The sequence below is a fragment of the Neoarius graeffei genome, chromosome 24 (assembly GCF_027579695.1).
Source record: "Neoarius graeffei isolate fNeoGra1 chromosome 24, fNeoGra1.pri, whole genome shotgun sequence".
In the NCBI taxonomy this organism is placed as follows: Eukaryota; Metazoa; Chordata; class Actinopteri; order Siluriformes; family Ariidae; genus Neoarius; species Neoarius graeffei.
The window spans coordinates 37,271,806-37,296,571 of record NC_083592.1 but is presented as its reverse complement, the minus strand read 5'-3'; the positions used below and the strand labels follow the sequence as shown (position 1 = coordinate 37,296,571).

Below are 24,766 nucleotides of genomic sequence, written 5' to 3'. Positions count from 1 at the left end.
GATTTAAATTCTGTACTGGATAGTTAGAATCAATGCTGTGATACAAGCATACAGTAGCGGTAGTTTTTATATTTTACATTTATGGTGAAAATATGATATTACAGACTTTCAGACCGGCTGTGGCCTTTCTTCGTAGCAGGAGCGCATTATCGAGACTTTACCATGCAGAGAAAGTCGCGACACTGGGCTCCCAACCAGACATGCAGTCTCCCGTGTATCAGGTAGGCCAAGCCTGAAGCCTCGGACTGGAGTTAGAGTGTATTCCCGAGAACCGTGAGCTTTCGTGGGTGATAGAAACGTCCTTGGCCACTGGCTATATTTGTGGCTCGATGTCGTATGGCTTTGTGTTGAACCTGTAGTGCACTAGCTAGGGCGGAAAAAAACACTACTTCGTGCCCTGTATAGTTTGCATATAAAAGGGGTGTGAGGTAATTTGGGATTTAACCAGTATTCTTTATGTTCCTCATGCTAAACTTGAATTAATAGCACAACCAAACATTATGACCCCTTTAACTACAAACAAGGCATAATTTAAAAAAAAAATGAAGAAAAACAACGCAGTGAATTAAACTCCTAGTAGAAATAAACTGCAAACATTGTATTAGCTAGCTATATGTTGCAAATAGTTTTTAATATCATAATATTAAATATTTAAACATCACCTTTCACAATAGGAGAACTATGAACATATGAAGGAGCTGGTCAAGGAGCTGAAAGACAGAGCAGGAAAGATAAAGCTCGGTAAGCAAGTGTCTCCTTCTTATCATGAATATCTCATCTCATCTCATTATCTCTAGCCACTTTATCCTGTTCTACAGGGTCGCAGGTAAGCTGGAGCCTATCCCAGCTGACTACGGGCAAAAGGCGGGGTACACCCTGGACAAGTCGCCAGGTCATCACCGGGCTGACACATAGACACAGACAACCATTCACACTCACATTCACACCTACGGTCAATTTAGAGTCACCAGTTAACCTAACCTGCATGTCTTTGGACTGTGGGGGAAACCGGAGCACCCGGAGGAAACCCACGCGGACACAGGGAGAACATGCAAACTCCGCACAGAAAGGCCCTCGCCGGCCACGGGGCTCGAACCCGGACCTTCTTGCTGTGAGGCGACAGCGCTAACCACTACACCACCGTGCCACCTATCATGAATATATTTATATGAATAAACTTTTGACAGCGTGACCTTTAGAAAAACTGAAGTGTGTTTACACGATATTTCATATTTACAGGTGGAGGAGAGAAAGCAAGGAAACTGCACACATCCAGAGGAAAGCTTTTGCCTCGAGAGCGCATTGACAGGCTGCTGGACCCCGGGTATAACAAAACATATGGGCTGTTTTACAATCAGGGTACAAAGTTTGTGTCACAGGGGTCCAGAATTCAAATTGATTCAAACTGGTTCTTGTACCGGTTTTTAAGTGAAGGACAAGTTAAAGAACAGATTTCAGGTCATTTTTTGACGTGTGTATGGTAGTTTTGTGTAATCTGCTATAAGATAAAGAAGATTAAGTGTAGCTTTAAGCAGGGCTGGGAGAAACAAATGAAGTGATTCTCGGAGAGGACTTTTTTTTTTTTTGACAATTCAGAATCCACTACTTCCATAGTGCTTTTAAATATAAGGCTGTAAGCTTTGTGTTAGTTGTCTCTAATATTTATGTCCCAATATCTTGACCACATTTTAGGATGAAAATAATCATTTTAGATATGTTATTTTATATTGAAAAATTAGCTGTCTCGGAGAGGACATTTTTTTGACACAATTACATACTAATTTGATCAAAATAGTCTGAAAACTTACTGGCATTCAACATTAAAACTTAACTATGTTTCCAATGATATGGAACCAAATGTTTGTTTTATGGTATAAATAATGATTTAAGTGCATCCCTTTTGGAGCTACCTGTGGTCAAAAAAGCACTTTTTCTAAATGACACGAGTAATTTTCCTAAATATGACTTTTTTTTTTGAATTTTGAATTTATTTTTATTTCGAACATGTATTTTAAAAAAATGTATGTAACTATTTGTACATACAAAAGAAAGACAACGAGAAAGTGACAAAAAAATAAGTAAATAAAATAACATAAAGAGCTAAGACATTACAATACACCGCACATTGTTCGAAAAAGGAGTGGGAAGAAGTACAGTACTTTTTTAATTTCCCACCCCTTTTTAACTACCCCGAAATCCAAACTACATTAATACACCTATAAAAATATATACCATATATACACTTCATGAATATCTATATAAATATATAATTACAAAAATATATACTACATACCATATATATACACTTCATAAATATCTATATAAATATTTAATTACAAAAACAAATATATACTACATACCATATATACACTACATAAATATCTATATAAATATTTAATTACAAAAACAAATATATACTACATACCATATATACACTACATAAATATATATATATATATATATATATATACACACTATATACCATATATACACTTCATAAATATCTATATAAATATATAATTGCCAAATAAATAAATATATATATATATATATATATACACCACACACTTCATAAATATCTATATTTATTGCCATACATTCACCAAAAATAACGTTATCACCAAATTTTTTTTTTGCATGGTAAATAGAGCTATCACAGGGCTACAATAAACAACCAAGTTTATTTAGTCAAGCCTTTTGATATTGAAGATAATAAGTGTTAAATGTGATTTTTAGCTTGCGTACCCTGATTGTAAAACAACCCGATATATCGAAACATGTTCATGTATCAGTATTTCATTTCCACTTTGTTTGTTTGTTTTGGGTGTGCAGCTCTCCGTTTCTGGAGTTGTCCCAGTTTGCTGCTTATGAATTATACGGGAATGAGGAGGTGCCTGCTGGAGGAATCATCACCGGCATTGGCAGGGTGTCCGGGTGAGAATTCATAACCCGTGTTGTAAACATTTCCCTTCGTTGCTCTTTTATGAATCTATCATAATGTCGGGAATAGGAATAATAGACAAATTAATTTGGCTATTTTGAATTTGGTGTGTTTGTCGCAGGGTGGAGTGTATCATAGTTGCAAACGATGCAACTGTCAAAGGAGGCACCTATTATCCAGTTACTGTGAAGAAGCACCTTCGTGCTCAGGAGATTGCACAGCAGAACCACTTGCCGTGTATATACCTGGGTGAGTTGGAAACCCACCCGTCCATCCATCTTCAGCCACCTGTTTATCCTGGTCAGGCTCTGCATCATATCCTGGGAACACTGGGTGCTTTTCAGACTGAAATAAATGGCAGCTTTTGTCTTAAGAGCATGTGAGGAAGGCAAATTTGAGCAAATTTGTTTGGTTGTTGCTTAACATTAAATACAAGAACAAGGTTTCCTATGTGTGTTTACAAAGACATTATTGGTGGTTTATTAGCATGGCATTTCAATGTTTAAATCCAAAGAGCCTTTAAAATTATTCAATATATCCTTAGGAACATAAAGATCTTGTTTCTTTCCCTTTCATTATGCTTTGGTTGTGTTGAAGAAGTTTGGAAACGCTAATCTTTTTTTTTAAATCTCCAGTGGACTCTGGAGGGGCCAACTTACCGCGACAGGCTGATGTGTTTCCTGATAGAGATCACTTTGGACGCATCTTTTACAACCAGGCACGCTTGTCCTCAGAGGGCATTGCCCAGGTAAGGATCTGATGGAACTACTGGACTGTTCTGTACCGCATTCACACTCGCACTGAAAACCGTTTATTTACCACTGTCATGCTGTAATGGTGTCCTGTGGGAATGGGAGCAAAACAGTCAAGTCAAAATGTTAATCTATTCGCTCGCGACCTAGAGACAGTAATGCTGATCATCTGCCATGGCTCCAGTGGGAATTAGAACCATTGGATTAATGTGTTGTGACGTTGCTGGTGGTGATGTAAATGAAGATGCAGTGATGTTGTGACGGGATCACTGATGCCTGTGTAACCTGAATACTCGTACTGCCTCACTGTAAAGCGACCGGCGGCAAATTCAAAACAACAAGGAAAGAAAACACCAGCAGATATGGCTGGAAACTGGAATTAAGTATACATCATATCCTGTCTCGCGTGTTTTACACGTCTTGCGGAGATTCGCATTCCGTAGCGTCCTGTTAAATACAGTCAGGTGGGAATACACGACACCGGTTACTTTACTGTTATGGGAATAACAGTACTGAGCAGGAATGAAAATTCGTTCTCTATTCCATGTTGTTTTTACCGGATACATTAGGGGAGAAGTTTTGTATTGCTCCATAATGTGATGACTTTTTTTAAGTAGTAGAGTGGTAAGAGGGCTAGATTGATTGATTTATAATCTATAAGCTCGAATACTTGTACCATGTGTGTTTTTGTCTCCTTAAGCGAGTATCTTACTGGGTTGCGACAGCCTGCGACTAGTTGGAGACACAACAATTGCGATAAAATATGCAAATTAGCGACAATTTTCACTTGGAATCAGACTGAATTGATAGTCGCATATTTTGTCGCAATTGTTGTGTCTCCAACTAGTCGCAGGCTGTCACAGCCCAGTGAGATACTGGCTGAACTCGCACTTCCTGTCTCACGGAAACTGACTTGAGAAGGGTTCGTGACGGCTTTGCGACACCAGCGACACATTTTCGGCTATTTTGAGAGAAATTTTGTGGAACGAATTTTTTGAACATGTTCAAAATTTCAGCGACGAAGGAGCGACACTTTGCGACTCATGCGAAGAAATTGAGAAGCCTCGCGGATGTTTCAAGACACTTTTGAAACTCTCTTGCGAATGACGTTCGTAATTTAATAATAATAATAATACAGGGTTTTTTCTAGAAAAATTTAGTATGAGGGCGCTCACCATGGCGAGGGGAGCAAAGCGGGGGGGGGGTGCCGGTTGTCGTCCCCCCCCCCCCCCCCCCCCCGCCGTGCAAAGCCTTTGAAAAATGCTCCAATGGGACATTCTGAGGCTATCTGAGAGGGAAATTGTAACAAATTGTCTGTCAACATTGAAAAAGAAAGAAGTAATCATCTTCTGCCCCGGACAGTCTTTGGCTTTCTTCCGCTTCGTGCCGCGGGATGACATCTTTAAATGCCCAAGTGTCAACAAAAACAACTCGCGAACTACTTCTGTCAAAAGCTCCCGCGCCAGTGGGTGAAAGTTCATTCAGTCTCGAGAAATCTCGCTCTACAAGTCAGCTGACCTTGTCAGTAACCCATGTCAAATCTCGCGAGAGCAGCCGCGACAAGTAAACAACATGGCACTTCAGTCTGTAAAACGCCAATTCGGATTGTTTTTGCACCGTCTGGCGGTGTATCTACTATGATTGGAATATTTTTGGAGCAATTATAACGTATTTGATGATCAGACACATTGTCATGTAGTGTTGCTGGGATGTTTTCGCGGAGTCGGTAAGGGGGCGCACGCCGAGAGTAAGAGGGCGCAGCGCCCCTGTTCCCCCGTTTAGACGAAAGCCTGATAATAATAAGTTCAACTTATATAGCGCCTTTCAAGAAACCCAAGGACGCTTTACAATTATAGACAAAGAAAAAAAATAATAACAATAAAAAATAATAAATGAATAAATAATAAAAAATAAAAGTAAAAAGTCCACCAAGTAGGGGTCAGGATGTAATTCCAGTGGTGTAGCAGCCACAGTCCCACCAAAAGGCGCATGAAAATGAGTCCCACATCTCCAGCACTGCCGCCGTGACGCAGTCAGCCACATCGCTTGAACACCACGCCGTGGATCCACAAAGCGAGCACAGAAGCTCCGCCACACAGAGCGCTGGTGTGTCCCAAACCGCCTGCACAGCCGCCGCGACGTCACCGAGCAACATTGCTCGGAACATCACGCCAAGCATTAAAGCGCAGAGCACTGGACAGCCACGAATGTTAAATGAGCAGCGAGCTCACTGCAGTCCATAGCTGGGAGCGCAGGCATCGCCCACAGCGAACCAAGGCCTAGAGGGAACCAACGCCCAAACTGGGTCCGGAGCTACACCACAACCGGCGGACAAAACACTCAAAACAAACATCAAACTACACAAACACACAGAAAAAATAAATAAATAAAATGAAAATTGGACATTTGTCGCAAGCTGTCGCAGCCCAGTGAGATACTGGCTTTAGTGTTCATCCGAAAGTGTTCAAACCTTGCTGATGTTTCTGGGAAACAGTTTTGCAGCACTTTTGGCTCCTTTTTACAACGATGTGCTTGGATTTTGTAATATTTTGTAAATGTATGCCAAAGAAATAAATGTAAAATATCAGACTATTCAGCAGTCTGAACAATGTCATGGATGTTTGTTGCGGGGTTCTTTCGAAAACCCAAAAAAACAAACAAACAAAAAAAAAAAAAACAGGCTCAGTCGGAAAATATGGTTGTGGGGTTTTTTTCTTTATTGTCCTCACCTCACCAGATGCAAGCAGTGCCAGTATTTACAAGCCAAAATCCAAATAACGTGAAAGAAACAAAATAAAACAAAAATTAAGCAGAAATGCACTATATACACAAATGGGGGGAGAAAAAAAAAGAGCTCTTCAACAACTCAACACAAGACTCCCTGTTACCGTCTCCGTAACTCGCCACACTCTCCTAGTAGGGCCCAGGCAGCCCCTTTTTATATCCGTAGCCCCTCCCACTAGGCCTCAAAAAAAAAAAACATAAACAGCTTCCCTTCATTGTAGTGTCCGTTTTTCCCATAAATAATCATCCCAAACATCCCACAAAAATATACACGTTTGGTCATCTTTCTCTCTACTATAGAAATGGCTTGACCTTGGCCAGATTGACGTTATTATTAAAACATATTATTTTTGCATCACCTGACCCGTCTTCCCCCGCGTCATCCCTCTATATAATGACGCCTATTCTCCCGCCCGGTTTTGCTGCCAGAAGCGGATGGGTAGGTTATGGTGGTGCGTTTCTATAGACTGGGTGAGTTTTCATCTGTTTGCGTGTATGCGCCTTTACATTTGTGCTACCAAGTGTGCACCCTTGGTTGCGCTATTGTTCGGGGAGGGGAAGAGAGATGTGTGTGTGCGCGTGTTGCGCTGGCCGCAGTCAGTGACGGAGCTGCTCCGTCACAATGTTCCTATCATATTGTTGGAAAAATAACCATCGAGTCTTTTCTATGAATATTCGACAGCCTGAGGAAACCCTTCACCACTGAAATTTTCTCCTACATACGCACAGGTCTGCTTCATATGTTTCTGTTTTGCATGTATCTCAACCAGAAGTGAAACGTTTTAAAGTCTGGGAACCCCAAAATGAAAAGGAAGAAAATGTAATTTAAAGACTTTTTTTTTTTAATGGAAAAACAGTATGACTACCAACTTTTAAAGAAATATAAGCTTACACTGGGAAATGAGTTGTCACTTTTATGATTGCCATCATCCATATCATTGTGCCTCATTATCTGAGATAAGTCACTGCAGCGACACCTGATGGGTTTTCCCAGACTGCCACACGTTGCAATAATCATGAAGCAGAATAGTATCTGACTGCATGCTTCTGTTGCAGATTGCTGTAGTGATGGGCTCGTGTACAGCAGGGGGTGCTTATGTTCCCGCTATGGCAGATGAAAGCATCATTGTGCGCAAACAAGGGACCATTTTTCTTGGTGGACCTCCACTGGTATGTTCTATTTTACAAAATCTTGTAGTTTGGTCAGTTTAGTTAAATGCTTTAAATCAGGGGTTTTCAAAGTGTGGGAGAGTCAGTCCCCCTTCAGAGAGCAAATAAACAACAGCGCCCCCTTACAATTTTTGTTGTTGATATACTTCATGTTCCATTCGTCTCATCTCATCATCTGTAGCCGCTTTATCCTGTTCTACAGGGTTGCAGGCAAGCTGGAGCCTATCCCAGCTGACTACGGGCGAAAGGCGGGGTACACCCTGGACAAGTCGCCAGGTCATCACAGGGCTGACACATAGACACAGACAACCATTCACACTCACATTCACACCTACGGTCAATTTAGAGTCACCAGTTAACCTAACCTGCATGTCTTTGGACTGTGGGGGAAACCGGAGCACCCGGAGGAAACCCACGGGGAGAACATGCAAACTCCACACAGAAAGGCCCTCGCCGGCCACGGGGCTCGAACCCGGACCTTCTTGCTGTGAGGCGACAGTGCTAACCACTACACCACCGTGCCGCCCTGTTCCATTCGTATTTTTTTTTAAAAAAAAGGTTGTTGTACACATTTTAATTTTTTTCTTTACACATTTTAAACATCTGTGCTTTTTTTCAAACATCTTGTTTTACACATTTTAAACATCTCATAGCATTGTTAGCTAGCACCTCTTGGCAGACAACGCACTGTGGCAGTGGAGCATCTTCAGATCCAGTCCATGAAAATCCAAACTTTAAATAATCGTGGTCATACTTCCTTCTTTTGTTGCTTGGCCCAGACTCTTTCCTCACTCACTGTAGCTTTAGGTACTAAAAATCAATCCATTTTTGTCTCTGGCAAAGGCTAGCTGAAGTTCGCTAAATGTCCGTAATAGTAACTTCTTCTGGTTTATTTTTCCTCACGTTGCGCCCCCCCCCGAAGAACTCTGGCGCCCCCTAGGGGAGGCGCGCCCCACACTTTTAAAAGCCCTGCTTTAAATGTTGTAGAGTTGGCTCAACGTGTGCTTGCTTGTTTGTTTTGTTTATTTATTTGTAGGTAAAAGCTGCTACAGGTGAGGAAGTCTCTGCTGAAGACCTTGGAGGTGCTGACCTTCACTGCAGGTTGACTTCGTTTTTGATGCCATCCTATTTAAGTATTGAAAATAAGTGGGGGGGGGGTTTCCTGTGCTATTTGTTTAGTATTGGGAGGTTATTTAATTTGAGGGGATTCACGAACAAATACCGTGTATGAAATCACTCGCTTCGCGCAGTCAAGCAGACAGAGGAAGTCCGTGTGCGCCTGTGCATGCTTACCTTAGTTGTCGTCGTCTTTTTCTTTTGGGTTTTATGGCAGCTGGCATCCACAGTGTTGCACGACTTCCATCTACAGGTTTACCTTGACCATGCACTGATAGTTATATCATTCTATCGCTAAATGAACAGCTGATCATACCAAGGTGCTCACTGACCGCTGATATTTATTAGTTTGGTCCTGCGTTTCCTTTCCTTCGCAACATAACGTCTTTTCTTCTCGCTTTGTTACTGTAGTGGGTCTTTCACGTTTCACTGGCATCCTCCATTTTTCTCTCCTGTTTCAAATTTGTATCCCACAATGCCTTGTGCAAACGGGGAAAGCCCACCACGTGATGCATGACGGAGCATCTTGAATTGGATCATGGTGAAGCAGGAAAAAATAGCAGAGAATTTAGGGCCATGTGGCCCTAAATTCATTAACTATTCTATTTAAAAAAAAAAAAAAGTCATAAAATTGGAAGTCTGTGATTCAAATTCAGTAGCTTTCGGTCCACTAAACAAAAATAACTGGGTGTCAGGGAGAATTCTTTTTATGACCTACACTTGGAAAAACCTGAAAGGCGGTGTACCTTTAAAATAAATTTCTGTAATTTAAAAATCCTCTGCCCCCTTTTTTTCACCCCCCCAGAAAATCAGGTGTAACTGATCACTACGCCTTAGATGATGATCACGCACTTCATCTTGCACGGAAAGCAGTGCGGAACCTGAACTACCAGAAGAAACTGGATGTAAGTGTTCTACCGGAGTTTATATTATTGTTGTATTTCTATGGAAATGTATTTGTTGAACTCTATCACTAGTTGCATCTTTATTTTATGTTTTCAGGTTACTGTGGAACCTCCTGAGGCGCCGCTGTTTCCAGCTGATGAGCTGTATGGCATTGTGGGAGTGAACTTGAAACGAAACTTTGATGTCAAAGAGGTACTTTTGGTTTTTTGTTGTTTTTTTTTTTTTTAAGTCTTTTTAAGCACAACACATTGTGGATATGTTTTACTCAGGGAGATATTGTAATTGAAATAATTACCAATGAGATTCGTTAATTCACTCCAAAACTGCAAAAGTTGTAGTTTTTCAAGATTTGAAATTGAAAAATACTAGACAGCCTTGATCATGCTGCTATTTTGTTCAGCTCATCTACACAGCGAAATGAATTTACGCCAAATGGGACATCAGTTAAATTCCCTTCACAGTAGCTCTAGCAAATCAGTCTGATTTATGTCCTTTTGGGTAACAACTGTAGACTACAGTATCTAACAGACCATGTTAATCTCACACACAGAGTGGCTGTGAGTCAGTCTGTAACTGGTAATAGCCAGCATGTAACACTCGAATCAGATGCACATCTTCTGCTTGGATGACACGGTGGTGTAGTGGTTAGCACTGTCGCCTCAGAGCAAGAAGGTCCGGGTTCGAGCCCCATGGCTGGCGAGGGCCTTTCTGTGTGGAGTTTGCATGTTCTCCCCGTGTCCGCGTGGGTTTCCTCCGGGTGCTCCGGTTTCCCCCACAGTCCAAAGACATGCAGGTTAGGTTAACTGGTGACTCTAAATTGACCGTAGGTGTGAATGTGAGTGTGAATGGTTGTCTGTGTCTATGTGTCAGCCCTGTGATGACCTGGCGACTTGTCCAGGGTGTACCCCGCCTTTCGCCCGTAGTCAGCTGGGATAGGCTCCAGCTTGCCTGCGACCCTGTAGGACAGGATAAAGCGGCTAGAGATGATGAGATGAGATATTTACTGTATGGACATGGTATCAGAAAACTATTTTATTTATAAGCAGTAGCCACATGGACCCATAGGACACCTATTTTGTTTTTTTCTACTCAAGGTATACGAGCTGATATCCTAGTCGTAGAGTAGCCAATCAGAGCGCGCAATTGCTCATATCCAGTGAATGTGGATAGAATAATGACTATGATAACCACCCTATCTTCAAATAAGATCATCTCATTATCTCTAGCTGCTTTATCCTGTTCTACAGGGTCGCAGGCAAGCTGGAGCCTATCCCAGCTGACTACGGGCGAAAGGCGGGGTACACCCTGGACAAGTCGCCAGGTCATCACAGGGCTGACACATAGACACAGACAACCATTCACACCTACGGTCAATTTAGAGCCACCGGTTAACCTAACCTGCATGTCTTTGGACTGTGGGGGAAACCGGAGCACCCGGAGGAAACCCACGCGGACACGGGGAGAACATGCAAACTCTGCACAGAAAGGCCCTCGCCGGCCACGGGGCTCGAACCCAGAACCTTCTTGCTGTGAGGCGACAGCGCTAACCACTACACCACCATGCCACCCGATGATACAGAATGAATTCCAAAATGCTCTTTAGTTACAAAAAAAAAATCACCTTTAATAGGGCTGCTTTTTCTATTTTTATTCTTCATTACATTTGAGAAGTCTCAGTTGCTTCATTTTGTTAATTCAGAGGTTTGACAACCGTATTTAATTCCAGGTGATCGCCCGTGTAGTTGATGGCAGTAAATTTGACGAATTCAAGGCCTTCTATGGAGACACACTGGTAACAGGTGCATAGGTTACATTTTGTAACAGCACTGCATTTCACTTTATATGACGTCACTTTGGATTTCCTACTCGTTCATGGCGCTGCTGTTTGTATCTAGGCTTCGCACGGATATTCGGATATCCAGTCGGGATCATTGGCAATAACGGAGTGCTTTTCTCAGAATCGGCAAAGAAAGTGAGTTACTTTGTATAATTCTGTGTGTAAATAACATTTCAGGTGCGTGATGTGTACCTGTTGCCATTCTTTTATTTATGATTGTATAAGATTTTCCTGCTTAAAAACAGGAACTAAGGGGGCGTCGTGGCTCAGGTGGCTAAGGCGCCATACCATAAATCCAGGGACCTGGGTTCGATTCCGACCTGAGGTCATTTCCCGATCCCTCCCCGTCTCTCTCCCCCGCTCATTTCCTGTCCTGTCTCTACACTGTCCTATCCAATAAAGGTGAAAAAAGCCCCAAAAAAATCTTTAAAAAAAAAAACAGGAACTAATTTGAATGAGCAGACTGGTAAAAGTCTAAAGTGTGACTGAAACATGACACGTTTTCTGTTACATAGAACATTTCATTAAAAAGTCTGAGTAAATACTAAACACAGTGCATAATGGGTAATTATTATTTGCATCATAAAATGTAAGAGCCTTTTGGCTTCATGTGTGTATACAGTGCTGAGGGTAAATGAGTACACCCCCTTTGAAAAGTAACATTTTAAATAGGGCTGTCAAACGATTAAAAAATGTAATCGCGATTAATCTCAGGATTTCATATAGTTAATCGCGATTAATCACATTTTTTTTTTAAATCTATGTAAATGAATAAGGCTTTTAAAGTGAAATGTTACAATTAAAATGGTGAACACATTTTATGCTAAAAGTACTTGTTAAATTGCTGGGACAAGAGAAAATGGTAAGGGAGTTTATTCACTCACATACTAGGCAGTACTGAACATAAAATCCAGTTTTGTGTTTTGTGTGATGGATTAGGGAGCTGTAGTCTCAAATATAAAACATGTAGTCACATACTACTGTGTCTCAGTTCAGACTTGTGACAAAAGAAGATAATGAAATAAAACTTCGATTGTGCCGGAGTTGTATTCAGTCACAGCCTACAGGACTTCACAGTGCTGTGCAAACAAAAATAAATTGCAGTTGGACTTCAATAAAGACATTTAGTGTCATATCACAGTGCTACAGCATACTGAAATCTCACTTTGCAAAAGTATTTTAGAACTGCAAAGTGCATACCAAAACCAACTCAATCACACTCTACTTTTGAAATGAAACTTCCCGTTTAACAGACCTTTCTCCATCACTCACCATAGACATATAAACATAGACGCCACATTGAGCTGGTGGCCCCATTGCTGGGATACGTCAGAGTGTCCGCCGTATTGGATGTGGCAAATCTTCCCCGTAAACCAATGCAAGTAAATGGACTGAACTTCATAAAGCCCCTTTCTACAATAATATTTAACTCGATGCCTTTTATTCACCCATTAAGACACACACGTATATATTTGGGAAACAAACAGGCATCAAAACAACACATATAACTTTTAATCTCATCTCATCTCATTATCTGTAGCCGCTTTATCCTTCTACAGGGTCGCAGGCAAGCTGGAGCCTATCCCAGCTGACTACGGGCGAAAGGCGGGGTACACCCTGGACAAGTCGCCAGGTCATCACAGGGCTGACACATAGACACAGACAACCATTCACACTCACATTCACACCTACGGTCAATTTAGAGTCACCAGTTAACCTAACCTGCATTTCTTTGGACTGTGGGGGAAACCGGAGCACCCGGAGGAAACCCACGCGGACACGGGGAGAACATGCAAACTCCGCACAGAAGGGCCCTCGCCAGCCCCGGGGCTCGAACCCAGGACCTTCTTGCTGTGAGGCGACAGCGCTAACCACTACACCACCGTGCCACCCATAACTTTTAATGTGATGGTTATAAGTAGTGTGCGAAATACCCTGTACACTGCAAACTAGCGACAGACACGCGACAGATAGCTCAGGTAAGCTAATCAGTCAGCATACCGTAGCAAGCTACCAAAACCTGAGGCCACAATAACCAATAGGGGTGTGCAAAAATATCGATACGGCGATATATCGCGATACTTTGTCTTCTGATTCAATATCGATACTCAATTTGAATATCGATATTTTTTCAAATAATAAATCATGTTTCAGACGGGTTGTAAATCCAGTACGACTTCCGCACCTCCGCTCCGCGAGGTGTCGCTGTGCCGCTCCCTCACTGCAAGGCACTCTTCGTCTTCTCTTTTTTTCCCCGGCGGTTGCAGTGAGGAAAAAAAACAAGCAAGCATGGCTGTTAATGTAAACCTAGAGACGCCGCCGAACTTTAAGGCAGATGTTTGGAGGCACTTTGGATTCCAAAGGAAAGGAGAGAAAAAAAAAAAAACAGTGAGCCGGTGTTCTGTAAAGTTATCCTACCTCTTGGATTTGTCCTACCAAGCCTTCTGCGCATGCGCGAAATCCAGGAGGGTAGGAAAATTCAACAGTAGTTTTGTCCTACCGATCAGCTGGGCTGATAGAAAATCGGTGAGTATTTCACGCATTTGCCGATTTTTATGTTTTGTGCGTATTGGTTGAGTCTTTGGCTGAGTCAAATAATTTGTAATGCCTTGTTTTGAATAATAAACCGGTCTGTATGAGAACTTGCTAATTCATGTGTTCTGCACATGCGCAGTAGGCTTCGCGCATGCGCAGTAGGAGACTAAGATGCCCACTGCACTTTTCAATGTGTTTCAGTGTGTTGTTCCTGCAAAATAAGCACAAGTTAAATGTTCTCCGGTATATGTTCTCAAGTTTACAAAGAACAAATTGATATTAGTGTTAGCACTGAAATGTGCAGTCTGCAGTGCAAGTTTTAAGTTTTCATAAAACAATTTGATTCTGCTTGTTAAGCAGCACTGATGTGTCCATGCTTACAGAAAAGTTGAGAATACTAGCACAGAAATGGGAATTTTCTGTATGTTGTAGTGAAGCAACTCTTGGTTTTGCCAGCAGTGGAATAGAGACAAATATATGTCTGGCAAGAGTGTGTAGTTATGTATGTGAAATGTAATTTTACAGTGGTCAATAAATTCTGATTTTCTTCAGTGACACAGATATCGTGATGTGGTTGAAATTTCTTGCAATATATCGATTATCACAGAATCGCTGTACCGTGATATTATCGTTATCGTGGGCAAAATATCGCCATCGTATCGTGAGGTATCTGGTGATACCCAGCCCTAATAACCAACCTACAAGACTGAATATGATAAATGATGGAAATAGTGGAAAAACTGGAAATAGTGAATGAAAATAAAAATCTCATCTCATCTCATTATCTCTAGCCGCTTTATCCTTGTACAGGGTCGCAGGCAAGCTGGAGCCTATCCCAGCTGACTACGGGCGAAAGGCGGGGTACACCCTGGACAAGTCACCAGGTCATCACAGGGCTGACACATAGACACAGACAACCATTCACACTCACATTCACACCTACGGTCAATTTAGAGTCACCAGTTAACCTAACCTGCATGTCTTTGGACTGTGGGGGAAACCGGAGCACCCGGAGGAAACCCACGCGGACACGGGGAGAACATGCAAACTCCACACAGAAAGGCCCTCGCCGGCCCCGGGGCTCGAACCCAGGACCTTCTTGCTGTGAGGCGACAGCGCTAACCACTACACCACCGTGCCGCCCTAAAATAAAAATTTACTGTTTTATTTATTGAGTCACCACACAGACCTACTCTCGTTGAATAAAGTGAGCTGAATGACCGCCAAACTGAGTTCGGCCAGGTTCTAACGTCATACCAAAACAAAATACATCACTGATTCCTTCACATTCAGAAAGGTTAAAAACATTCATCATACGTTCAAAAACGTCCATCATAGTGTGGCACTGTATTATCTAATTCTCACTGCTTATAACTCTACACCTACCCGGTGGAGATGAGCTGGGAAACTGAAGACTGAAGGAACAGTATTGAAAAGTATTTTTCCAGTCTCACCTGTGAAAGGTAATCCCATGTGATCTCGTTTGGACGGTAAACCTGTTGGTACAGTTAAACGCAGCACATGAATGAGGCATCTTTATTCTCGGCTACTGTCTAGACGCTATACCAGAGACGGGTGAAGAATCTCCACTTTGCCCCATCCAATATGGCGGCGAGGATGACGTATGATTCTAGGCAGACGTATGATTCACTCACATTGAAGCAGCACGCAACAAGCCTCAACAGGAACTACGGGTGACTCGCAGGGCCAAATTAGAATTTGCGTTAACAGCACTTTTTTTTAATCGCGATAAATTGAGATCGCGTTAACGCATTATTATCGCGTTAACTTTGACAGCCCTAATTTTAAACAGTATCTCAAGGAACACAAACAATTTCCAAAATGTTGAAAAGACAAAGTTTAATAAAACATCTGTTTAACTTATCACGTGAAAGTAAGGTTAATAATATAACTTGGATTACACATTTTTCAGTTTTACTCAAATTAGGGTGGTGCAAAAATGAGTACACCCCACAACAAAAACTACTACATCTAGTACTTTGTATGGCCTCCATGATTTTTAATGACAGCACCAAGTCTTCTAGGCATGGAATGAACAAGTTGGTGACATTTTGCAACATCAATCTTTTTCCATTCTTCAGCAATGACCTCTTTTAGTGACTGGATGCTGGATGGAGAGTGATGCTCAACTTGTCTCTTCAGAATTCCCCAAACAAAATAATTTCTTTACACCACAAAAGTGAAGGCTACAAGAAGATCAGCAAAGCTTTACTTATCAGTCAGAATACTGTAGCAAAAGTGGTACAAAAATTTAAGAAAGATGGAACTGCAGCCATCTCACAGAGACATCCAGGTCATCCACGGAAGTTAACACCTCGACAGGAGCGTCTTCTGATGAGAAGGGTTGAAGAAAATCGGCGTGCAGGTTCACTGCAGTTATCTAAAGAAGTAGAAAGCCAAACTGGGGTGACTATTTCCCGTGACACAATACGGCGTACGCTGCAGAGGAATGGCATGCATGGATGCCGTCCACGAAAGAAGCCTCTCCTAAAGCCCAGGCACAAAACAGCCCGCCTAGAGTTTGCCAGGGCCCATGCTGACAAAGATGAAGACTACTGGGACTCTATACTCTGGAGTGATGAAACCAAGATAAATGTTTTTGGAACTGATGGCTTCAAAACTGTATGGCGTCGCAAAGGTGAGGAATACAAAGAAAACTGCATGGTGCCTACAGTGAAACATGGTGGTGACAGTGTCCTTATGTGGGGCTGCATGAGTGCTGCTGGTGTCGGGGAGCTGCATTTCATTGATGGCATCATGAATTCACAGATGTATTGCTCTATACTGAAAGAGAAGATGCTACCATCACTCCGTGCCCTTGGCCGTCATGAACTTTTCCAATATGACTAAACACACATCTAAGGCCACTGTTGGATTTCTGAAGAAGAACAGGGTGAAAGTGATTCAGTGGCCAAGTATGTCTCCTGATCTGAACCCAATCGAACACCTATGGGGAATTCTGAAGAGACAAGTTGAGCATCACTCTCCATCCAGCATCCAGTCACTAAAAGAGGTCATTGTTAAAGAATGGAAAAAGATTGATGTTGCAAAATGTCGCCAGCTTGTTCATTCCACGCCTAGAAGACTTGGTGCTGTCATTAAAAATCATGGAGGCCATACAAAGTACTAGATGTAGTAGTTTTTGTTGTGGGGTGTACTCATTTTTGCACCACCCTAATTTGAGTAAAACTGAAAAATGTGTAATCTAAGTTATATTATTAACCTTACTTTCACGTTATAAGTTAAACAGATGTTATATTAAACTTTGTCTTGTCAACATTTTGGAAATTGTTTGTGTTCACTGAGATATTGTTTAAAATGTTACTTTTCAAAGGGGGTGTACTCGGCACTGTGTATATATACAGACCAAGTAACACTGATTCCTTAGGAAAAGGACACGCTTCATTTTATTTTTTTGTAATTTATATCCATAGAATCTGGATTTCTTGTAAAATTATCACAAGCAATTTATGATACAGAATAAAGCAGTTTTATTTCCTTTGGGGGGGGGGGAGATGTACCGTAGATGATGCTGTGGAATATTTCGTGTAGTAGTAACAATTTCAACTTGTATAGCATCTCTCACACTCAAGGTTGCTTTACAATTACCAAAAAAAAAAAGCGTTTCTTTCACTGGATTTCTGAATGTGTCCAGTTATATAGCATTTTGTTTTACAGGCAACTCATTTTGTTGAGCTGTGCTGTCAGAGGAACATTCCCCTGATCTTCCTTCAGAACATCACCGGCAAGTTTGAGCTCTTGCTTCTTCTTAGAGAACGCAGAGCTACACTTTCTGATCATGTATCTTTCCAAATACACCTTTTTAAATTGGTTCCACCCCTGACCACATACACTCTATAGGGGTGTTCACACGGCACATATTTGCATCGATGCTGCACCGATGTATTTTGTTGCGATGTATCTTACACCGGTGTAAATTTTGTGGCGCGTTCACACGTCACAAACCTGCTTACTAGAGAGAAGCGTGTTAGCACCGGTGCAGCCCCACTTGCGGTCACACGGCAGTTTTTGCGACCGTGCTATACGATAGTAATAATGCGGAAATGAAATGTGCGCATGCGTGAAAATGTACTTCCTTTTCCCGGTTGTCATGGCATCACCAAGCGCCGGGAAAACAACGTGGATGAAGACACCAGTGTTGCCAGATACTGCTGACGTTTTCCAGCCCAAAACATGTTCAAATCCGGCAAAATGCACTTAAAACCGCCCAATCTGGCAACACTGGAAGAGACGCAGTTCTGTTGTTGTTGATATTCGCCATTTTGGAAGCACAAAATACCAGGATGCAAATTATGCAATGCCCGTATGTAATCAACTCTCCTCACGCGTAGCGAGTCTACCCCTGTAGCGTTCAGACGTCCCATTTTATATCGGTGCTGCCCCGCAAACTAGCATTTACTCCGGAGTAAATTTCTTAAACCGCCTCCCGAGCAGGGTTAGATTTGCACCGGTTTAAGCAGCTTTCAGGGGCTACACCGGTATAACTTTGTACCGTGTGAACGCTCTACCGGGGCAGCCCCGGTGCTACACCGGAGTAGAAGTTGCTGTGTGAACACCTCTAATAATGTAAAGCTCAGCCTTTGTATTTTACCTGTTGCAGGATTTATGGTTGGGAGAGATTACGAGGCAGGTGGCATTGCTAAGGATGGTGCTAAGATGGTGACCGCTGTGGCCTGTGCTAATGTGCCGAAGATCACTGTAATCATCGGAGGATCCTATGGGGCTGGAAACTACGGCATGTGTGGAAGAGCATACAGGTGCTTCATTCTACTTAATAAACAATATTAGGACAAAACCTTTGTTCGCACGGGCAAGGGAGTGATTCTCCATCGTTTTTATTGGATGAAAGATTTGTTTGCTGGATGCACCACGTTACAGTGGCACCTCTCAAGGGGTGTGGGATATATTAGGCAGTAAGTGAACAGTCAGTTCTCGAAGTTGATGTGTTGGAAGCAGGAAAAATTGGCGTCTGAGTGACTCTGACAAGGGCCAAGCTGTGATGTATTAGGCAGGCGGTTTTAATGGTATGACTGATCGGTGTATGATGAAGTTTTCTGGGAAGAGACGTTTAACAGGGTGGCCGCGGGTCCTTAAAGTCTTAAATTTAATTTTCCTAAAATAAGGCCATTAAAAAGTCTTAAATTGTCTTAAATTTCAAACCCCGTGGTCTTAAATTTTCAATCTTAAATTTATGGAGATTTTACTCAGTCATCGTTAAAATGCGGTACACTTTGGATGGGGGAAAAGTTTAATCGTTTTTGATGCTCACAATTATACCGCGCAGGCTCCGAATCCACCGGTTGCTAGACACGCGTGCTTGACAACCACTCAGTGCCTGATCTGTTGATGGAGGGTAGTCCGAGCCACAATGGGTAAATGTAAATTTAATGATAACTGGCTGCAAGATGCAAAATACTCGTGGTGGCTGAAAGCTGTACCCAAAGATGCCAACGAGGCATACTGTGTAGCATGCTGTAAGACTTTTAAGTTGGGCACAATGGGGATAAGAGCGGTGGACTCTCATATGAAGAGCGCCAAGCACGTTGCTTTTGATAAAGGCCGCAAGCATCAGCCTCAAATATCTGACTTCAGCGCTGCCACCACTAACGGTCGTGGAGAAGAGGATAGATCTGCGAGATGTAGGAGAATATTGTGTGTGTGTGTGAGAGAGAGAGAATATATTCTATTGCGTGCATGTGAGAGAATAGTATTGTTTGTGTGTGGGGATCATTTTAAGAAGTGCAAGTGAGCGTACCTTTCAAGTGAGTGAGCTGAAGTTTCAGGTGTACGTGCATTCACATTGTTTAACTGTTGTTTTCTGCATTGTTGTTTGACCAAAGATGGAATTGAACAATTCTGCTTACAATGTGACTCCCCAAGCAGAGAAAATAATAATTAAAAAAAAACTGTTGCATTGGATTCTGTGTGACTTCATTCACATTTTCACTGTTACATTGGATTCAAACGTTGTGACTGCATTCTGATTGTCACATATGGCCCTTTTCCACTACCCTTTTTCAGCTCACTCCAGCCCGACACGGCTCGCGTTTCGACTACCAAAAAACAGCACGACTCGGCTCGCTTCAGCCCTGCTTAGCCCCTAAAACTCGCACCACTTTGGAGTGGGGCTGAAGCGAGCCAAAACGAGCCGAGTGAGGCTGGGGGCGTGAGCAGACACTCCCCTGTGCACTGATTGGTGAGGAGGAGTGTCCTCACATGCCCACACACGCCCCGCGAGCACGCTGGGATCTGTAAACACTGTAAACCCGGAAGAAGAATTACGAATTACGAGAATTTCTGAAGCCTTATGCGCCTCGCCTCATCTATACACTCTTGCCAGTATCTGTTGGCGTTGTCGGCGACAACAAGCCACAGCACCAAGACCAGCAACACTAACGACTCCATGTCCTCCATGTTTATTGTTTACTCTCCGGGTCGTGAGACTACCGCTTAAAAGCTCACTGATGTCACCGTTTGCGCTGCTTAACGACATCACGTGACGTCCACCCACTTTCGCTAACTCCACCCAATGTGTCCACCCACTTCCAGCCAGCACGGTTCAGCGCGGTTGTAGTCGAAATGCAACTCCAACAGCCCCACTCAGCTCAACTCAGCCCGACTCAGCACGGCACGGCTCAGCCGCGTTTGTAGTGGAAAAGCGGCATAAATAGTTACAAGTTTATCCGATCCTTATATTGTGTTGCGAGTGTGTGAATGCCTGTCAAGGAAAAGAAATGAAGTACTTCTACTAGAATAGTGTTTTCTGGTGAATGTTTACAAGAACAATAAGTTACATTAAATTATATAGGTTTTTTTTTTCAAAAGAGTACGTTTTTGCGTGACTTTAGATTTGGTCTTAATTTTTTTTTTGGAACATGGTATGAAAAAGTCTTAAATTTAACTTGGACAAACCTGTAGACACCCTGGTTTAACATTTTCAAAGGAGTCTCCAGTGGTAAAGATAAAGCTGTAAGTTTTACGACATAGGAAAGTCTTCAGCAGAGAGGACTTTGTTTTTAGTGACAAAATATCATCATCTCATACTTATTATAATGAGAAAAAGAGAGGCTAGTAAGGGTACTAATTATAGGTACCAAAATGTAACTAACAATGGTATGGTTACTGGTAAAAATATACTGGTAACAATAAATGGATTAAAAATGAGCTGCTGGTAAACTGCCATGACATAAGAAGACCTCACCCAATCGTTGATTTATTTTTCCTTTCATGCCCCCCCTTATGTTTTACCCCTTGCTTACTTTAACCATCTTCTGTAGTCCCCGATTCCTGTACATGTGGCCAAACTCGCGCATCTCAGTGATGGGAGGAGAGCAAGCAGCAAATGTTCTGGCCACCATTACTAAAGATCAGAAAGCCAGAGAAGGGAAAGAGGTAAAGATCAGCTTCTCTCGAATTCCTTCTCCAGGAATGGCTTGGAAAATAGCCTTAAAATACAGTAGAGTCCTTTTAATATGTAGCCTTTCACGCTACACGGTCATCTTCCTCCAGCTTGTTAGTGTCTGCTTGTATTTGTTAGATTTTTTTAAAGCATTCTGTGGTTTTAGAGTGGAGTAATGTAGAGCTTAAAGTCCATATTTGGTACCTGTCCGTCTAGTTAACAGCAGAACAAGAGACTGCTTTGAAGGAGCCTATTATCAGACGATTTGAGGAGGAGGGAAATCCATATTACTCCAGTGCCAGGTAATCAATCACACTCTGAACATGGTGCAGGTGAAAATCCACCCTTTTATCAATTAACATCGTCACGTACAGTAGATATTAGTCTTTTATCACATAGTTTAGCCCTCATCTTGCAAAGACCTGTTTACAACCACAACTACTCATCTCATCTCATTATCTCTAGCCGCTTTATCCTTCTACAGGGTCGCAGGCAAGCTGGAGCCTATCCCAGCTGACTACGGGCGAAAGGCGGGGTACACCCTGGACAAGTCGCCAGGTCATCACAGGGCTGACACATAGACACAGACAACCATTCACACTCACATTCACACCTACGCTCAATTTAGAGTCACCAGTTAACCTAACCTGCATGTCTTTGGACTGTGGGGGAAACCGGATCACCCGGAGGAAACCCACGCGGACACGGGGAGAACATGCAAACTCCACACAGAAAGGCCCTCGCCGGCCACGGGGCTCGAACCCGGACCTTCTTGCCGTGAGGCGACAGCGCTAACCACTACACCACCGTGCCGCCTACCACAACTACTGTAATAATAATAGTATTGTTACTCTACACTCATCTCAGTACAGACCAGTGAGCTTACTTTTTTTTTTAATAAATATTATAATGTTCTTTCACTTCATCGTGCTAATCTTGCGTAATATATTGTAAAATTTGAAATGTTTCTAATCCGGTGTTCATTTCCTGTAATCAGACTATGGGATGATGGAATCATTGACCCTGCTGACACACGCCTCGTCCTCGGACTCAGTCTGAGCGCTGCTCTAAACGCCCCCACACAGAAGACTCGCTTTGGCATCTTCAGGATGTGAAGCTACCGTTTCACTCCATTTCTTGGGTTCTTTGATGAGTCTGAAGAGAGAACGTTGTTCCTGTTCATCACTGTTACCGGTTTGTCTTTATCTGCTTGATATGAGCAGTAAAATGGTTGGAATCTTCAGTTGAGTTTTCGCTCTTATTTCTTTAGTTTTTGAAAATTTTCTAATATATACAATATATAAAATATAAAAAAAATTGTATAATAATTATGTAGCATTACTGAGCTGCTTTTTAATGTCAAGTGTAGGACTAAATTGAGAGGCTGCTTACTGAATGATAGTGAGGAGTGTTAACTGTTTGTTGGTGGTGGGGGGGTTAAGTCTTTATTCGTGACCTGTACATTAGAGCACAGTGAAATTCTCTCTCTGTATTCAACCCATCTGGGGATGCAAGCGCACACATGTTCAGATTCCGTTATGGTCAGATTATTTGACACATTTATGAGGGTTTGGTTTAGTACAAAATGCAATGAGATTTTTAATAATGATTGCTGTACATGATATAAGGCTACTTTACAAGTCTTGGCAACTCATTCAAGTCAGTCTTATGCCTGTATCCCCACTGTGTGCATCGAGACAAAATGATCATATCCAGAGAGGAGGAGAAACCGCAAATGTGTCGCGTTTGAGCCATCAAGCTGCAGAAAACATTCAAACACAGGTCAGGTGTTATAATACAGTTCAGCTTTGGTACGCATGACAGAACAGCAATGGAAAAAACAACAATAAAAACTCACTGATATTTCATTTGTTTGTAGACTTCCCTCTGTTTGTTCAAACTCTAAAAGAGAACGTTCACATGAGTCAGTATTTTCAGTAAAAATACTTTGACTGATAAGAACTTGTTATTCTGTTGGTATGAATGTTGTCACTCTTATAGGACCACTTTCAGCTGTATGGGGTTTTGTCAGTTGTTTCTCTTGTAAAACTTGACTAAGGTTAAAATAAAAACATGTACATACCTTTCTCTGCCATTAGTTCAAATTTCTCAGCCTCTTCTTGTGTGCTTTTCTCAATTCTTAAACGTTTTACTGGAATGAAAAGTTAAGACTTCAGTACTGTGCAAAACCCTATGTCTTGTCTTTAGTAAAAGCTTGTTATAGATTTTTGTTTTATGACCTAAATTATTGAGTCAGTACAAAAATGTTTGCGAGTTCCAAACATTAATTTAATAGCATGAAGTTAAATAGTACAGGACAAAAAAAAAAAAAAAGTTTCTCAGTACAGAAAGCAGCATATTATCTAAGAGACCACTTTTCAGAAAAACAAACATAATGAAGGCTGCTGGGTTTTGGTGCAAAATTAAGAAGCGAGTACGACAGTCAAAGTGTCCAGAAGAGCTGTGGCTAGTTCTGAAAGATGCTCAGTAAAACCTACAGCTCATTTCCTTATCAAACTGCACTCATTGTACCGGAGACTACTATTATTGGGCGGCACAGTGGTGTAGTGGTTAGCACTGTCGCCTCACAGCAAGAAGGTTCTAGGTTCAAGCCCAGCTGCCGGCAGGGGCCTTTCTGTGTGGAGTTTGCATGTTCTCCCCGTGTCTGCATGGGTTTTCTCCGGGTGCTCTGGTTTCCCCCACAGTTCAAAAGTTAACATGGGGCGGCCTTGGACTGAAGTGCCCTTGAGCAAGGTACAGTCATACTTGAAAAAGTTTGTGTACCCTTTAGAATTTTCTATATTTCTGTATAAATATGACCTAAAACATCATCAGATTTTCACACAAGTCCTAAAAGTAGATAAAGAGAACCCAGTTAAACAAATGAGACAAAAAATATTATACTTGCTCATTTATTTATTGAGGAAAATGATCCAATATTACATATCTGTGAATGGCAAAAGTATGTGAACCTTTGCTTTCAGTATCTGGTGTGACCCCCTTGTGCAGCAATAACTGCAACTAAACGTTTGCGGTAACTGTTGATCAGTCCTGCACACCGGCTTGGAGGAATTTTAGCCCATTCCTCCGTACAAAACAGCTTCAACTCTGGGATGTTGGTGGGTTTCCTCACATGAACTGCTCGCTTCAGGTCCTTCCACAACATTTCCATTGGATTAAGATCAGGACTTTGACTTGGCCATTCCAAAACATTAACTTTATTCTTCTTTAACCATTCTTTGGTAGAACGACTTGTGCGCTTAGGGTCGTTGTCTTGCTGCATG

The 24,766-nt window shown here is 42.0% G+C and overlaps 2 protein-coding genes across 2 annotated transcripts in view; one reads left to right on the top strand and one right to left on the bottom strand.

The window, feature by feature from the left end:
* Positions 1–23,350, top strand: mccc2 (methylcrotonyl-CoA carboxylase subunit 2). The gene is made up of 17 exons (XM_060907192.1): positions 1–221; positions 675–741; positions 1,240–1,324; positions 2,833–2,934; positions 3,063–3,190; positions 3,577–3,689; positions 7,534–7,647; positions 8,684–8,748; positions 9,569–9,668; positions 9,766–9,861; positions 11,396–11,468; positions 11,565–11,641; positions 17,741–17,807; positions 18,684–18,840; positions 21,361–21,475; positions 21,699–21,784; positions 22,480–23,350. Exons 1-17 carry the CDS (start codon positions 93–95, stop codon positions 22,595–22,597), a joined length of 1,692 nt encoding a protein of 563 aa, XP_060763175.1. The 5' UTR covers positions 1–92; the 3' UTR covers positions 22,598–23,350.
* Positions 22,923–24,766, bottom strand: part of hspb11 (heat shock protein, alpha-crystallin-related, b11) — a 17,241-nt gene continuing 15,397 nt past the window's right edge. Inside the window, exons 3-5 of the mRNA XM_060907193.1 lie at positions 23,566–23,634; positions 23,341–23,384; positions 22,923–23,241 (exon numbers count right to left, since the gene is read on the bottom strand). Coding sequence (XP_060763176.1) covers positions 23,149–23,241; positions 23,341–23,384; positions 23,566–23,634 — 206 coding nt within the window. The 3' untranslated portion in view covers positions 22,923–23,148. The remainder of the gene's footprint in view (positions 23,242–23,340; positions 23,385–23,565; positions 23,635–24,766) is intronic.